The following is a 17,500-nucleotide window of genomic DNA, read 5'->3' on the forward strand; positions in this document are numbered from 1 at the left end:
TCCACCTTGAATGCTCCGGACTCTTTGGGATACAATTCGGCGTGGGTACAGGCTCCCTTTCGCCAATTGCCCCCTTTGGCATTCAAAACTCGTGGCGCAAGCCATTGCAGGGGTGTTCTTAAAACATGAAATGGCAAAATCCACAAAAGCCACACCGAAGGCAAGAAGCCTCACAATAAAACGAGTTTAGCCGTTTTTATTCAAATTTGGCTCATATTTTTCAGTTTCTAGTACAGTTGGTTTCTTTTTCACTGATGCAGTGTCTAATTTGTGTCAGTTTGGGGAACCTGTGCTAACACATGTGCATTCATTTTGCCATTTAGTCATTTCTTCATTTCATTTTTTAAACACGCCTCCATTAATGAGCTGTTACCTAATGGTTGCATCATTTGTGGCTGTGCGAGTTCAGGTTATGTTGGCTTTGCATTTTGATTTCGGCGAGTTTCTGCTCTATTTCCAAGTGGTCTTTTTTACGCCTGATTTGGCCCATTTGGCTTAACAGACCAACAACAACAAACTTTATTTCGTATTTCATGTTAATTTACAGTCATCTTAAAAGCTGATGCGGACTTGCTAAATTATCAAGATGAAAAATTATACAATATAAAAGTTTAAAGGTCATGCAATTTAAAAAAATTATTATTACTTTGTTCGAAGAACAAAGTATACTTTTTAGCTTTGTTTTTGGTTTTTTTTTCCGGTCGTCCTCTGGCAAAGAATGTGTAATCTTTCTCTGTCTCGTAGAATGCAGTTCAAGTATCGGTATCTCTTCCCTCAGAGGCAATCGCGATTACCACTAAACCACGGAAGACTATGTGACAGATTAACAGGGGAATATGTGTTAACGAATTGTGTGCGTGACCGGAAATGAGTTTTTGTGTTTTCCGGTTATCTTATGACTCTGTAACAGATATATTAAATTTATAATTCTCCCAGTATTGTTAAGGAAAAGCATTAAATATTTTTAGATATCATTGTCGAGACTTGCAAAGCATCTGTTTTCTGGCTTTGATTGGAATCAATGCCGTTAACAACCGTTTCAAATGTAAACAAATATCCACGATTGCACTTGTGGCTCATACCAGTTTCAACACTGTCAATAGACCTTGTTATCAGAAGGACTGACAGTACAAAACAAAGCAAAACGAACTCGGTGACCCCAATTTTTTATTGCACAAAAGTGATCAGCAAGTCAAGATGAAACTCTTTGAAAATTCTGTGGAGCGGATTAAGAGCTACCTTAAATTTTCAATTATTTTGAGGTGGCTCTGAATCTGCTCCACCTATTTTTTTAAACTTTGCAGAAAGTTCCATTCTGGCATGCTGATTACATTTCAGAAATAACAAATGGGGGTCACCAACTTCGTTTTTGAGATATGAGCAGCTAAAGCCAAAAAATGGGGTGTGTTTGCAGGGCTTTCCTGTTTCCACGGTAACATTTCACGTCTAAAAAATGGGACCATAACATTGCTGTTTAAAAGTGATAAAGTGTTCTAGTGTCAATCCTTCTAAAACGTTTCTTTGAAACTGGTTTGAGCCACCTTAACCCTATCATGGGGTCATGGACTGTGGACTTCGGACTACGGACTACAGAATTTATCAAGATATTGTAACATCAAAGAAACCCACAGAAATCTGTGAACTTAAAGGAAGTCGGCTAAAAATCCTTCTAACAAAGTGTAGGCCACCTGTAGCCTCTTGTTTTTACAGTTATGACAATAAAAATTAACATATCTTCACAGTGATGTCATCAAATTCTTAAAACAAAACTGCAAGATGTTTTAAATTTATATCTTTTGTAGGTTGAAGATGACCTAGAAATTAATCTTTTTTCCAAGTTTCGAGTTCCTTGATGTCTTTCTTTTCGAAAATACAGCATGGATTTTCGCGTGGATTTCTGGCCGCCATATTGGTGTACAACAGTGGTGCATCAACATGTTGGCTCCATACAAAACTCTATCAAGCTGCGTGAAACACTTCGACAAATAACTCAGAAATGATGTACCGCACAGACCTGAGAATTGGTGATTTATAAATGTGTCTCCTACAACGTTTCAAGTTTTTGGCTTATTTCATTGAACGGTTTGATTTTTTTGTTGCGTGACAGTGAAAACAATCTATTGTTGTTCGTTTTCTTTAATAAAAGAAAACTTGAACAACGCTTTCTTATTAGTGGGTGCTTTGAGACGCCTTTTAAATTTATCAATGTTATCACATTCTCGTGCTGATTTGAAAAGTTCCAGACGACAGGGCCCCTGTAAACTATGTCTTCCTGAGAGGCCCTTTGTGGTGGTCCTTTCCCGAAGCTGAAGTAAGACGAACAAAGAGTGTAAGTCCAAGTTCTTTTTAGGCACTTCGATCAATTTTCCTTTACCTCATGATTCCACAGTTTTTATGAATAGAGATGCGTTCCCTTAGACATCTTGATGGCTAATTTGCATTTATAAATGTATCCAAGATTTTGCCAGTGAACGTGATGTAATATATCACAGTCCATGATGTGCTTTGGTAGTCTAAGAATTGTTTTGGCCGCTTTTAAGTGAAATTCTTTGATTTCGGAAAACAGAGCAAATGAACAGGGGCTCCATACTGATATTTCCTGGAGCACACATTCCATGAACCAGTTTCTTTTGTTCCAGATTTATTTGATTTGTACATTTTTCCAGCAGAAAGACCTTTACCGTTATATGTTATATTCCATCCCTGCATCCACTCATTTTGCGTTGCATGAATATAGAAAATATGTGTATTAACAGATCATCTTGCTTACAGGATTGTAATTGACGAGGCGCATTGTGTTAGTCAGTGGGGCCACGATTTTCGTCCTGACTACAAAAAGCTGTCTTCGTTAAGAAACAAGTTCCCAAAGGTGCCTTTTATGGCTCTTACTGCAACAGCAACACCTCGTGTTCGAAAAGATGTGATGCATCAGCTGAAGATGAGAGATCCAAAATGGTAATTTTTGGAAGTGTTTCCTTACATTTGTTTGTTTGCTTAACTTGCAAAAGCAGCAGCCTATCAAAGTTGTTATTGTTATTGGCTTTTAAGAGGCATGCTTACTCTCTTGAATCTGAATTTGCAATGCTAGGTTCACACAAAGTTTCAATCGACCCAATCTGCGTTTTGTTGTGCAACCAAAGAAGAAAGTTATGGATGAAATCCTGCAGTACGTAAAGACAAAGCATCCTGTTTCTTCTGGAATCATTTATTGCCTTTCCAGGTATATTTCATGCCACGGACATTGTGCACAGACTATTCTGATTAAACTTAAAAGTTGATGAAGGTTCTTTTTCAAGCACAGTCAGTGTTAGGAACCCCCTTCCCACTATTATGACCCAGCATGATTACTTTTGTTGTAGACTGCTAACGGAAATAATGGACTGATGAAAAACGTTCAGTGAATGTACAATGTATTGAGGATTTACAGGGCTAAGATTGTGACCACAATTTTCGTCCTTGTATGGTGTACAAGCTGAAAACGTAGCACCATACCATAGAAGCCTTCCTTTGTGTTCCTTGTAGAAATGACTGTGAGCGTGTTGCAGACTCTTTGAATGAAGCTGGTGTGAGTGCAATTGCATATCATGCTGGCCTATCAGATGACCAGAGAACACAGTGCCAAGAAGCATGGCTAAAGGGTCGATACAAGGTCAGCAGCAGAGTAGCACATTTAACATTATTACATACATACTGAGATTTACCCACTGAAAAGGCACAAGCTGGTCTAAGAATCCAACAGCCAATCAAATGGCGCATATCGCTTTTTCCATGTGTGAGGAAAGCGATACGTCCGTCGATTTCTGATACGTCAACAACCCGTGCGTTAATACCATCCGCCCGCACTTTCCATGAAGTATTCTCTATTTATTTCAGAGGTTTATCCACGAAAATCATAGTGAATAAAATTCGTACTGATTCTAAATGTGAAGAAATATCGTTCATGCAATCAGCAATGCGAACGACGAAATTTCACTGGTAATGCATCGTCATCCGACAGCCGTTGCACAAAAACCGAGCCCTTTGAAAAATGGCCAAGGGAAGGTTTGCTTCTGTTTGCTCAGTTGAGGAATTTACTTTAGAACTCCTCCTAATTATTACCAGAGAACAGTTTCTTCATTTGTTCATAGTATTCGTAGAGCTCTAACAATTACATTCTCAATTAACGTTTTAAAAGTTCAAAGCCACAATAATAAGACAGTGGACATCACTATTTTTGGACGATTGGCGTTGTTTTGTCAGCCTACTGGTGTTACACTAGGAATCTGAGCCAATAAAAAACTAATACATGTAGTTTGATGTGATGTGAAATAACAAGTGCACAACTCTCTACGCAATTTTACTAGGTGGTTTGTGCTACCATTGCCTTTGGTATGGGAATCGATAAAGGTACAGTTCGATATGTGATTCATCACTCAATGCCTAAATCATTGGAGGGGTACTATCAGGAATGTGGACGGGCTGGACGCGATGGGGGACCAGCTGAATGTATTTTGTTCTATTTATATAGTGATACAAGCAGGATTAAAAGGTATAACTCTAAAATGTGTCATGCTGCATGAAAAGAATGCCTCTTACTTGGCTTGTTGATACAAGTCGCTAAGAGTTAAACACTCCCTTTATACAGTAATATTAGAGCACGGCATCCACAGAATGCACAGCGTCACTCTTAATAATGCAGAAACTGTCGTCTACATACCGCTTCCAAAATTTCGGCGAGACAGTAGTCGTGTTGATTGCTGTTTTTTCGATTTCTTCCATGCATAGGTTGGCTACTACAGGGCTGACGGGGCTACCCATAGCACAACCGTGGATTTGTTTGTAGATGGTGTCATTGTAAATGAAGAAGTTATTGGACAGCACAAAATTCAATAAGGAAATTATGTCCTCGATGTCTAGGTTGGTTCTGGAATACAGAGACAAATCATCCTCTAATTTCTTCCTGATATAATGGCAAGCTTTGTCGACAGGGATGGCGGTGAATAGAGACACCACATATGAAGTTGTCACAAGATCTCCGTTCGGTCGAATCGAGCGTGAGTTGAACACGACGCTCCTGAACTTTAAGAGACAACAAAAGATTGATGACTATACATACTTTAAATTAAGATCTACCGACGGCATTCCACCAGCGATCCGCGGTTCTATCAAACACCACAAAGATGGCTACCCTCTCAGACCTATCGTGACTTGCATTGGCTCTGCACTTTACAACACTTCTACATTCCTCACTGACATCCTTGCACCGATCCAAAATCGTAATGGGTTCTCAGTTGCTAATTCACAGGAGTTCTCTAACGAAAATAGCCGACGTTAACATCCAAGATGATGAAACCATGGTTTCCTTTGATGTGGTGTCTCTATTCACCGCCATCCCTGTCGGCAAAGCTTGCGATTATATTAGGAAGAAATTAGAGGATGATTTGTCTCTGTATTCCAGAACCAACCTAGACATCGAGGACATAATTTCCTTATTGAATTTTGTGCTGTCCAATAACTTCTTCGTTTACAATGACACCATCTACAAACAAATCCACGGTTGTGCTATGGGTAGCCCCGTCAGCCCTGTAGTAGCCAACCTATGCATGGAAGAAATCGAAAAAACAGCAATCAACACGACTACTGTCTTGCCGAAATTTTGGAAGCGGTATGTAGACGACAGTTTCTGCATTATTAAGAGTGACGCTGTTGCCTTCTTCCACGATTCATTGAACTCAATCGATCAGCATATTTCTTTCACCATCGAACACGAGTCCAATGGCCAACTACCCTTTCTTGACACCCTCATTTCGCGCGATAACGGAAAACTTTTGGTCGACATCTACCGCAAACCCACGCATACGGATAGATATCTTTACTTCCATTCACACCATGACAGGAAACATAAAATCAGCACCGCTGAGACACTCCTGCATCGAGCTTTGAATCTCCCCAACACACAAGTTGGAAAGACCTGTGAAACTGCTCGTGTTTGCGCTGCTTTACACTCCAACGGCTATCCCAAAAAAATCGCTGCTGATGTTATAAGAAAGAAAGCGAGGCCTCCACCACCTACACCTACTCCAGAAGAGTTGGTTGGTATGTTCTTTAAATGGACTGAGCCAACAAACCGACGCAACTGTGCAGTCCTTCCCTACATCAAAGGCATCACGGAACCTCTCACAAGAATCCTCAAGGAACACAACATCCAAGTCACTAGCAGACCAGTTAAAACTTTACAACAGCATTTCCCTATTCCTAAGCTTCGACCTGCCGAAGACGACCAGTGCAATGTCATCTATAAAATTCCATGCGCATCTTGCCCGTGCAGCTACATTGGCGAAACTAAAAGATCCTTTACTACTAGGAGAAAGGAACATATGAGAAACTTAAAGCATTGTACTAAAGGCTCAAATGTCACAAAACACGCGTGGACTTTTAATCATGATATTGACTTTAACAATTCTAAAATGATTGACAAAGCAAACAACCGGAGTAGAAAGACATTGGAGTCATGGCACATGGCAAAAACTGTTGGGGCAGACAATAATTCGTGCCCGCTCCCAAGACAATATCACATTCTCTTAAAGAAACACTAATTTTCTTAGCATTTTTAACATTCTTTCTACTACATGCTTTTATCCTTTAATTTATGCGAATTTTTCGTTATATTTAAATTTCTTTCGCTTTTAGGCTTCACACATTTTTATCCGTTGAAGGCAGCAGTTCAGTCTGTCGAAAGCTCATAGTTTTTTCAAAACGTTTTACCAGAGAACGATTTTACTTCTTTCTTAGCATGAATCCTGGTAACGGATCTTCAATATTTTTAGGTTATGGGACATTAACTCCAGGTCAAATATTGGTTTTTACTTAGGATGATCCAAAACAGCCCAGACAGGAATGCAGAGTCCAAGCAAGTGGACATGGCTAATCTGTTTCGTGTAGTGCAGTACTGCGAAAATGTGACAGAGTGCAGGAGAGTACAACTGTTACATTACTTTGGTGAGGCTGACTTCGATCCATCACAATGCCGCAGTAGGCCTGACAGCATGTGTGACACGTGTGCTACTTCGGGCTCATTTGTTTATAAAGACATCACATCTGAAGCTAAGGCCTTTGTGAACAGTGTCAATGCCATCGTTCATGGGGGAAATAGTAACTGGAGAAAACCTGTGAAGAGTTTTACTTTGAATCATTTTATTGACATTTTCAAGGCAAGTACAGCTTTTGTTCAGTGAATATTGAAACAGGTCGCAATCCCTTCAAAATCGTGTAGTTGGTGTGTGCCTAGAGTTCGTTTTTAGCGATTTGGTTGGGCCAATCCCTACATTAAAGAGATAGATGATAATTATGTCTATTATTGGGATTACGATTCTGACAACCTAGCACTTTTAACCTATTGGTTATTTTAGGTTGTTAGTACCCTTGTATCATTTTTCTTTGTTCGCTTTTCTGTTTCCATTAGGTGTAAATAGTTGTAATATCAAGGGTAATAAAGAGTTGTTGTTGTTGTTTTATAGTTTTAGTATACATAGTTAAACAAAAGGATACTACCCTGTAGTTATGTATGTGATAATAATTTTATTTTCATATTTTCTTAATTTAATGCACATACTTTTATAGTTTGTATACTTTTGGATCTATAATGCATACATGTGTACATTATATGTATATAATATGAGTATCGCTTGCTTTCCTGGCATGCCTTGAAAGGAAAATGAGAAGGGCGCGCATTTAGGCCCCGTCCACTCGTATCCGGATTTTTTTTAATGCGCAACTGTTTCTTTGTAGATTTGCCTTCCATCATTCTTTGCACATTCAAATTTTTGAATACACAAAGAATTTGAAATTGTGTCGACGGTCGAGTCCGGATACTTTCAAATCCGATGACATTACAAACTCAGATTCAGTCTTTACCGTTTAGCCGGTAAACAAAATGCTATTGTCTTGCACATGATGGCTGACGCTCTGTTGACAGTAGTCAAAAGCAAATTCGATTTGAATATGTTACATGTAGACGTGAAAATTCTGGATATGTGTGGGGTGGGGCCCTAGTTTGCAACAGTGAGAAATTTGCATACTGCTAAGCAGCCCCTATATCATTAACTCAAAAAAAGGGAAAAAACGGTTGTATCTTGTTGGCGTGATTGCGAATGTGCCTTTGAAGCTGGTCTCCACCAATTTCTTCAACCCTTTACTGAATGTAAAGAATGCTCTTTTACTCAACTGTCTACCTTCTGAACCCACAGCGTTTACCTGTTATTTCTTGCAAACTGATTTTGTTTTGATATTAATATTTTATATTTATTATTTTTTCATACACTTTGCCATAAAACATATTGTCTTCACTAGACATTGGTTTTCTGGGAATTTTAGGGCTTGTCTTGTCTTGTCTTGTCTTGTCTTGTTCATGGAAATTCTCATACCACGGCACTAATCCTACTGTTTAATTTCTTCAATTATTCTCGATACCATAGGGATCTGAGGGTTCACGAGTAACAGCTGAAGGTCATGATAAGACTCCTTTGTATGGCTTAGGGAAATCTTATCACAGAAATGATGCGGAAAGGGTAGGGCACCTGCTGGTCTTAAAGCATGTTCTGGCTGAAAATATGGTTTTTGGAAACCACGACAACGTTATTAGTTATGTCAAGCTTGGACCAAAAGCCTTGGATTTTCTTCAGTCCCGACTCAAGGTATAACGTTTGCTGCCAGGCTTACATACAATTTATTGTGACTATAACCTGCACACAAGCATACCTTGTGCCAGGTTTGTGATCTTGTGATCGCCTTGCAACAAAAGGAAGAAAAGTTCCTTACTTATTCTTTCACGGGGCCTCAACTTCTTTGAATAAAATGTTGATTAGCATTTTCTGTGCGGAAAAATCCGCCAGATGCTGAAGTTTACATTCAGCATCATGCAACGTGGGAATTAATAGCAGAATATATAGGTGCTTTTTTAATGACGGACTTGATGTTCATTCTCAACTACTTTTTCAAACACAGTTTGAAAAACCAAATCATACTCAGAGTTCAACAAATGCCCATGGCAAGCAAAATATATTTTGCGGAACAATTTGATTTGCAACGAAGAAAGTGACTAGTAATATGATGTAGTCACGATAAAAATTAACAACGTTGCATCTCTTTGCTGTCATTTATTTTTCTGTTAATAATATTTTGGTACAGACCTCAAAACAGATCGAAAGCTAATATCTCCGAGCTTTTACCCTCCCAACCATGATACACCAAAGAGGACAGACCACAACACCGGGAACTACATGCCCTACTCTTTGCGACAAGTGTGCAGGTTCTTTTACTTCCCACAGGATTATGAGCATTGAAGGGTTGTGAGAAGGAACCTCCGGCTTATCATCCTTATCCGAGAAGACTAGAGAGTCTAACCATTTGCAGATGTAATTACAAAGGGAGCACTTTCTCCTCAGTTATTTAAAGATGCTGAGTGTTGGTCCGGCCAGAGTTGAACTCACGACCTCCAGCGTAACTGCCCGGTGCTTAACCAACTGAGCCACCGGCGTAATTCACTAATGCAAATACCTTCTTTGCATTATAATACATCCAGTCTCCCTCGAGTAAAATTTGGTTAACTGTAGCAGTATGCCAATTACGTAAAGGAGATGACTTTACAGAGTTGGGATATCAGTAAATCGTTCGTTACTTTGATGAAAGTTCGCAGGTATTGCTAAAATTATGTTTGACGTGGCATTCTCTATTTTCGAATTCCCCATAATACACTTTGTTTGCCCCCCAAATTTTGCATAAACTATTGTTTTCAAATGTCTTGGGGACACTGCATATTCCCAAGAGCATTTGAAAACAATGGTTTATGCAAAATTTGGGGGGCAAACAAAGTGTATTATGGGGAATTCGAAAATAGAGAATGTTGAAAACGGGATAGACCTGTTAGTTTAATAATTTCAAAAGAATGTTTGTTTCAAAATGAGGGCAGTAGGTCTAATTAACATGAAATTAATACAATAGAATGTAAAGGTGGTCGCCATTTATGAAAGTGGTCTCTAAACATCACTCACAGGCCAGACCATGTGGGATGCATATGTACATATTTGGCAATTACTTCCCCTGATCTTTCATAAAGCATACAACTAAAATGATTGCCCAAGAAGAGCATATTGTAGCCTGCGAGCAGACTCTTCCTCGCTGTGGGAGTGAGAGTTCTCCTTCTCTCTCTCTTGGTTTATAATGAAAGTGCACTTATCTATCAAGCAAGTTCACTGGATTGGCGCATGAAATTCCCGTGAGCTATGCACTAGACCACATACAAAGTAACATAAAAATCTACATCCAACAATGAAGTGGCATGTTTACTCATCTCTGCGGTATCAAAGAACGGCACTTCAGTGTTATATGTAACATTTCTTTGGCATTGCTTGTCCACAGCTCCCACAGTTTCCAATTAGAGAAAAGAGCTGTGGGAAATCAAAAGGCAAAGCTGTTGTAAAATTAAATTCCTGCAACAAGACAGATGGCACAATTGACACTGGTAACCTAAGCGAGGCCGGCCAGGACCAGGGCCAGTCACACTATTGGCAACAAAATCAAAATGCAACCTTAAGGTGGAAAAGGAAAAGAAAGCCAACAGGTCCAACAGCGAGGTAATATAGAAGGAAATAACATCCTAGCCAACTTTGTTGTTGAGGATTTTTTCTCTCTTCTATTCTTAAATTTTGATCAAGACCTGTCACTTGCCATTGTTATCTTAGGATGGGCTGCACTTCAGTAAATGGAGCAAGTGTTGGTGGTCCTCCACAAAAGGCGAGGAAAACAGCGCTGAAATATCGCCGAAACAGGCAGCAGAGGTCTGGGACAGGGTTTCACGGGCAGAGAAGCAAAAGCGGTCAAGGAGGAGGTCTTGCTCTCCTGGATCCACCACAACCTGTCAGAAGGTTTTGATAGCTCTGAGATCGACTTCTGGTGAATTAAAATTGAACATACTTTACAAACTAGTGTAAATAAACAGTTATTTCTTTCAATTGCCTCATTATTATTCTGTAATCGAATTCACATGATCATTACTGCAAAATCATGTTTGGACAAGAGTTCAGAAAGAGTAGCCTGGTTTAACGAATGACAGTGTGAATTTTTGGATTTCATGTTGCCAAATCAGTGCATCGCTAACCTTTTTTAACGGAATCTGAGATACGAATCTTTGCTTTTTTCCTTATGAAGCTCAGCCTTTGACTAATCAGTCTATTCATTACACTGTTAGTCTTGCTAGAACTCTTCCCTTGTAGTCACAAGCGTTGAAATTCAGACTCAAGGTGTGACTGACCCATTTGACGTGTAGAGTAACAGCCGATAGTTTAGGTTAGTGGATGGTGATAGTAGGAAGCTACCATTTTTCTGTCGAAACTCATTTCTGCTTCCTGTTTATGGTTGTTACTGATAAGTATCATTCAGTTTTTCATGTTTAACAAAACGCATTCTCTCACCTTGATTTGAGACATGCGTTTGGAAAAGCTCATTCATCCAGTTTAGCGTGACTAGTTTGAGCTCCAGCGCAACTTCTCCACCTTGTCGATAATGAGTTGCCCTTTAGTTCTTTATTAAGAACAAGCCGGCATACCTCATATTGGGGATCAGGATTGGATCAGACTTCGAAATTCTGGTTCTCACAATGTCAAAGTTCTCTTCTTTTCCGGCAGCATTGATGTTCTTTTGGACGACATTGCAAACTTTGAAAAGCTTACTGCTGTTTGTATGCTGTGTCGTTAAAAACTCTTCTATTGGAAAACCCTCTCTCCCATTTTATCTTTGGCTTTACTGCACACATCTAGCGACCTTTCTGGTCTTGCTTTTTTCTTGAATAACAGGAAACAAATTTATTTCATAGGTACTGAGATTTATCCACGAAAATCATAGTGAATAATATTCGTACTGATTCTAAATGTAGCCAATCAGGAACACGAACGACAAAATTTCACTGTAAAGAAATATCAGTCGTCCAATCAGCAACACAAATGACGAAATTTCACTAGTGATGAATGAACGTATTGAATGGATCGTCATCCGACGACCGTTGCACAAAAAACGCGTGCTTTGAAAAATGGCCTACGGAAGGTTTGCTTCTGTTTGCTCAGTTGGGGAATTTATTTTAGTACAAGAAAACAGAAATGCCGTTCAAAAAACTGAACGAGATGTACGATTGCTTAACGACTTTTGAAAGCGAAGGTCGAAGAGCGTCCGCACTAAAGATGGCAATGAATACAAGCCGACTTTCCCTCGAAGTTTAGTGGCTAGCTTGGAACGACAACTGAAGAAAAAGGGCTATTCAAACGACCTGGTATTTGAGAAAACCATAGAGGTTCTTAAGTGCAAACAAAAACAACCAAAAAAGCAAGGAAAGGGAAATAAACCCAAAGTGCCGGTAGCTTTGACAAGCCACGAACTAAAAGCACTCTTCACTTTGGACTACATGTACTTTGGAATATATGAAACACAGTAAATGTTGTAAATTTTGTTAAATAAATTGTCGGTTGGGCGATTTTAAACCATTGTTTATTGCTGTCATGGGCCCCATCAATTTGTGCGAAATAAATTTGTCTATCAAACACTACCACGAAAAAACCTCAGTACCTATGAAATAAACACTTTACAGCATGGAAAATGTTTTGTACCATTTTTATTCACTCGTTGTTTCGTATCAGAAAACTCACTCGTTCGTTTTCTGATACTACTCAACTCATGAATAAAATTCGTACGCGTGCATTTTCCATGAACTAATCACTATGTATGTATAGTAGCACTACATATACTTAGTCACCAATAGATCACTGTTGTTAAAGTGACTGAACACAGTTTTTCAGCACTTACACTTCCATTTCTGCCTTATTTATTCAGTTTTTTCCTAGAAGCTCAAACTTCATTTAATTTATTTTTTGGTCACTTCAAAGCGCTATCAGGAAGGTTTATAGTTTTGAAAACAGTTTTCAACAATCTGGTGAACAAGATTAGTTACATTGAGACAAGGATCGCTAAGACAAAGAAGCCAGTCGCTGTTCTTTGAGAACACACCAACAAGCTTAAGGGAACCTGCCCAACTGGTCCCCAATACCGGCCCAAGCCACACCTCAGACCAGAGAAAGACTTCCAAACTACAATCATGGACAAAAGTGTTGGAAAAATTGTCTGAAAAAGGTCGAAGGGCAATAAATGCGATTTTATAAACGTGGTTTCATTCCTTTAACAGAAACTCGAAGAAGTGGCAGCATATTGGCGTTTCTTTATGTTTTGTTCAAGTTATTGCTGAAATCAGGCTCAAATAACATCTTTATATTTTCTTTTTGGTAATCTCTCCAATGACAACGTGGGATGTTTACGAAATGAATAAGAATAATTCCCGGTAAGCCGTACCATGTATCTATTTGCTACTTTTACATATGCAATATTTGCCATAAATACATGATAGATTTTGCTAAGATAGGTCGTAAGTTGCTTTTCATATATTGAATAATGCTGATACACTGAACAAGATGTACATTTGTCAAGGATAGATGAAATGCACCTGAAGGACAAGCTGTCGAATCCAGTGAAGATGGCGTGGATGGAAAATTCAGTGATGAAGATGAGACCTATAATTATCATAATACTGTTGCTAGCTGTCCTCCATTGCCCGTTTACAAAATTGGTGTGGGTGGAAAATTAAGCAAACAAGATGATACTCGGACAGCCGACCATATTGTTCTTGGACAAATAATACAGGTGTTTGTCCTTGTCACGGAAGAGAGTGAAAGAGGTCTCGGGCGGTAGCGTCACAAACAGGTAGATGAGGGTGACTCCGGGAATGGAGACACCTCGTTTGAGCATGTCGATGTTTTTATCACTCCAAAAATCACTCATTTTCTGGAGAGCCTTGCAGAATGGTTCGACGGCGCGGTTGTTGTACCACTTGAGGAAGTCAACCATGGTCTGCATCTTGTGTTCTTCCCACACCCGTTGACAGTAAGCATACTCCTCGCCGGGGATGTTTTCATTGCGTAAGGTGGAATGAAATGCCTCGTGAGGTGGTAGACACGTCTGTTTCAACTTGTCTAAAGAGTCAAACCCGTAGGCTTTCAAGAAAGCATCATAATTGAAGCCCGGTGCTAAGAAATTGAGTACATCAACGAAACGCAGATGGGTCGTGGAGACACAAAGTTATTGGTCTTTTTGATGGTGAACCTCAGCTCGCTCTCGTGGGCCACGATGGGCATCAGAAACTCTTTCAAGGTGTTGATGTCATACTTGACTGAGTTGAACCCGATGACAGGAAGCAAAGCCAAATGGGCCTCGAGTCTCTCAATTTGACTAGGGGAGGCACAGGTTTTTTCTTCATGGGAGCCTCATCATCGTTGTTGTCGTCCTCTTCCTCCTCCTCCTCCTCCTCCAGCTTCTGCTCGATGGACTCCATCTCAGGATCTGCCATGAGATTAGCCTCAGCCACTGCACTGATGTTTTCAAGGTGTGCCATCATTCATTGCACCAAGGTCATGAGAATCAATCACAGTTACTGATCAGACACACGAGCTCCGTAAACTTGGGACATTTAAACAAATGCTCACACTGGCAGGAATGTGTTTTCCTGTCCATTCTAATTTATCCGTATTGTTCTGGTCTTGTTGAGGCACCAGCATGGCTTCAATGTCGTACATCACCCAATAAGGGAAGTACTTGAGATGATCGGGCACCACAATCCCTTGTTCTTCCAACTGTTCAAAGAGAGATGGAGCAGGTCGGTACACACCCCCAGGGAACTTGTGGATGACGGTCCCCTCACAGGTTCCAAGAAACTGTTCACCACAGGTAGTACACCACGTAGGCTGGTGGATCTGCACCTGGTGTCGTTCTAGACTGATGGCTTGCTCGAATGTACAGCCACATTCTGGACACTCGTGCCATTCCGGGCGCTGCTTGGCGAGTGGTGTATTGTCGTTGGACTGGTCTTGTCAGCGCTTTCGACAGCTCTTCGTGTGACGGATCAGAGCATCTTGACGACTGAATGTTGGTCCACACTGAGGACAACTCCACGAATGGTAGGCATGAACCGTGGTCTGGTGTCGGACGAGGTTGCATTGGTTGGTGAACCCTTGCTGACAGATGTCACACGAAAGGGAGCTAAGTCAGCTTGGGTCCATCGTAACTGAAATAAATAAAGCCACTTGCTCCATTCTTTTTAAAAGTCAGGCTTCGTGGGGGTAGAAAATCACTGACCTTGGGTGACTTTCCAAACAAGTGCTCATTCATCAGAGATCACGGGTATTTATGGCCTGACTAAGGTCTCAAGAGCTGATGGGGGGGTATCCCAAAAATTTATAGTCCCCATGTGAGAAGACTTAGTTGCTGGGGGGTATTCCCAAAATTTATAGTTCCTCCATAGGGATGGGGGGTATCCCCCGAGGAAAGGTGTCCTGTCACGACGTCAGTGGTCTGATGCCTCCTAAAGGCCAGAAAGAGTGGTTTGGAGTTAAATATGTTGTGGAAGAACATTTTGGTAAATAAAGACCAGAGACATGGAAGTCAAGAACTTTGTTTTTTAATATTTGTAACAACAACGTCTTTTACAATTTGAGTTTTTGTTTGGCTTGCATGATTCTCTTAACGATGGCTTTGGTCCAGGTTTTCTTGCCGGGGAGATTGCTGATGGCCTTCACCATTTTCGGGTCCGCTTTCCATTTGTCTTGTAAATTCTTGACCTGGGAATAATCAATGTTGTGTTGTTTGGCAATCTTGTTCAGCCACACGCTTGAGTCTCTTTTTCAAATGCATGCCAGGTCCCATGTACTGGTACCCCGACACGAATGCACCCATACAGTCTGGATGGATATGGCGAAGGAAGTCAGAAGAGGGTCGCAACATAATGCACAGTACCACAAATAAAACGTCTTCATCTTGCCTTGGGATGCGATGCGGTTGGAACATCCTGTTCAATAAAAATTTCGGTCTCTCCACAGCTGCGTCTGTAGCCTCTTTAACATCCATTGAATCGTCCTCCATGAAACAATGTCGGGTTTTCATAACGTCTTTATGCACGGGGTCTTCTGTAAACGGGTAACAGGGCATTAAAAGCTTTGGCCTCAGCTATTGTTTTAGAGACCCCCTCCTTCAAGAACTTGCTGACTTTTTTGTAATAGGTTGAACTCAGTGACTCTTCCACCTCTTGGCGCAGAGTTTCCCAGGGATCTTGATCGTCCATTTCCCTGTCACTAACGTCTTTATCCTCAGACTCGATGACCATGTCCGAGTCCGAGTCTTTTTCTTCTTCTTCTTCATCTCGGTTTTGCTCCTCATCTTCTTTACTTCTCTCTTCCGAGGCAGCATAGGGTGGTACTTCCTCAAATATGTGTCTCCCACAGGTTCCTGGTCTATGTGTTTCCAACAACCTCTTCCCTCATCACGGTCTGTGTTATAAGCTCAACTAAACCGTTTGTGGCAGTAGCGGCAGAGATGTGCCATACACTCACCCAAAGGGATTGCTCCAAATAAGCATCGCGAGTTTGATGTCTGCTTTTATACTCATTGCGAGTCACGGGGCGAGTGACTCAGAATGAGTAACCATGAGTTACTCATCCGCCCTTTGAGTTACTCCCCCCCAAAATGAGAGATCTTAGGTGTAGCCCAGGTTTACTCTTGTGTGAACCAACAATTTTTTTAGCAAGCGTGGTGTGGGGCGGTGCAAACTTCAGGAACAGAACGGTAAAAAGTCGGCTTTCTTCAGTCAAGGGAGACCAAACAAGTGCTCCAGAAAACGCATGTTACTCAAATTGAGGGAGTAACTCGGAGCAACTCAAGAGCAAATAAGCAACCAATGAGTAACTCCGAACAACTCTGAGTAACTCAAATTGAGTGAGTAACTCTGAGCAACCCTGAGTAACTCAAATTGAGGGAGTCACAGCAAGTACCCCTCAGTAAACCTGTTTGACGCTCCGAACGTCTCTGGACACTTCCAACAGATGAGGCGGTCGCTTATACGGCAGCGATTGTCTTAAATCACGCGAGGGAAGCGAGCTCAGACGAACGCCCGAAAGGAGGACGAGCACGAGCAACCTATTGAAAACATTCTGAGGGAGGTTTGGGTTCGTTCTGGGTAAATATATTGACCCAAAATATGTAAATGAGGAGGGCAAAGAGACTGGTTTCACCCCTAGGGCCGCAGAGTCCTGGTGACGAATGGCGGGTATTTCAAGATGGTGCCCGATCATGCCCAATGGGGTTGTAAATTTATCATTTTTTACCACAAGTGATAGAAGTTGAGACTTTTATCACATGTATATTGCATTCAAGTCCCGTTTTAAGTGTGGGCTTGTACAAATCTCCGCGCTGGGATGCGTGCTCGCTCCGTCTATTGCACCAAGAAAAAACTGAGTAGGGACACTAACGAACTGAGGTGACTCTAAGGAGACTCTATCCGGAATACTCCTTTATGATTCTAGTCATTAAAAGCTGTTGGATTTTATTTTTTTCCTCTGGTGTTTTTCAGACCGTGAGGGGCCTGGGCCTCTGTGACGCC

The 17,500-nt window shown here is 40.8% G+C and overlaps 2 protein-coding genes across 3 annotated transcripts in view; both read left to right on the forward strand.

Moving 5' to 3' along the window:
* Nucleotides 1-10,982, forward strand: part of LOC138039054 (recQ-like DNA helicase BLM) — a 112,783-nt gene extending 101,801 nt beyond the window's left edge. For both annotated transcript variants that reach the window (XM_068885215.1, XM_068885216.1), the window contains 8 exons: nt 2,773-2,955; nt 3,089-3,220; nt 3,523-3,649; nt 4,344-4,528; nt 6,851-7,190; nt 8,454-8,672; nt 10,396-10,610; nt 10,719-10,982. In XM_068885215.1, coding sequence (XP_068741316.1) covers nt 2,773-2,955; nt 3,089-3,220; nt 3,523-3,649; nt 4,344-4,528; nt 6,851-7,190; nt 8,454-8,672; nt 10,396-10,610; nt 10,719-10,908 — 1,591 coding nt within the window. In that variant the 3' untranslated portion in view covers nt 10,909-10,982. The remainder of the gene's footprint in view (nt 1-2,772; nt 2,956-3,088; nt 3,221-3,522; nt 3,650-4,343; nt 4,529-6,850; nt 7,191-8,453; nt 8,673-10,395; nt 10,611-10,718) is intronic.
* LOC138037849 (uncharacterized) lies at nt 4,987-6,819 on the forward strand. The gene has a single exon (XM_068883721.1). The coding sequence runs from the start codon at nt 5,259-5,261 to the stop codon at nt 6,573-6,575; it is 1,317 nt and encodes a 438-aa protein (XP_068739822.1). The 5' UTR covers nt 4,987-5,258; the 3' UTR covers nt 6,576-6,819.
* Nucleotides 10,983-17,500: the final 6,518 nt, after the last annotated feature.

The sequence above is a fragment of the Montipora capricornis genome, chromosome 2 (assembly GCF_036669925.1).
Source record: "Montipora capricornis isolate CH-2021 chromosome 2, ASM3666992v2, whole genome shotgun sequence".
Classification (NCBI taxonomy): Eukaryota; Metazoa; Cnidaria; class Anthozoa; order Scleractinia; family Acroporidae; genus Montipora; species Montipora capricornis.

Excerpts from the sequence above, each read along its gene's own strand:
- LOC138037849 (XM_068883721.1), top strand. The coding sequence starts at position 5,259 with ATGGGTTCTCAGTTGCTAATTCACAGGAGTTCTCTAACGAAAATAGCC.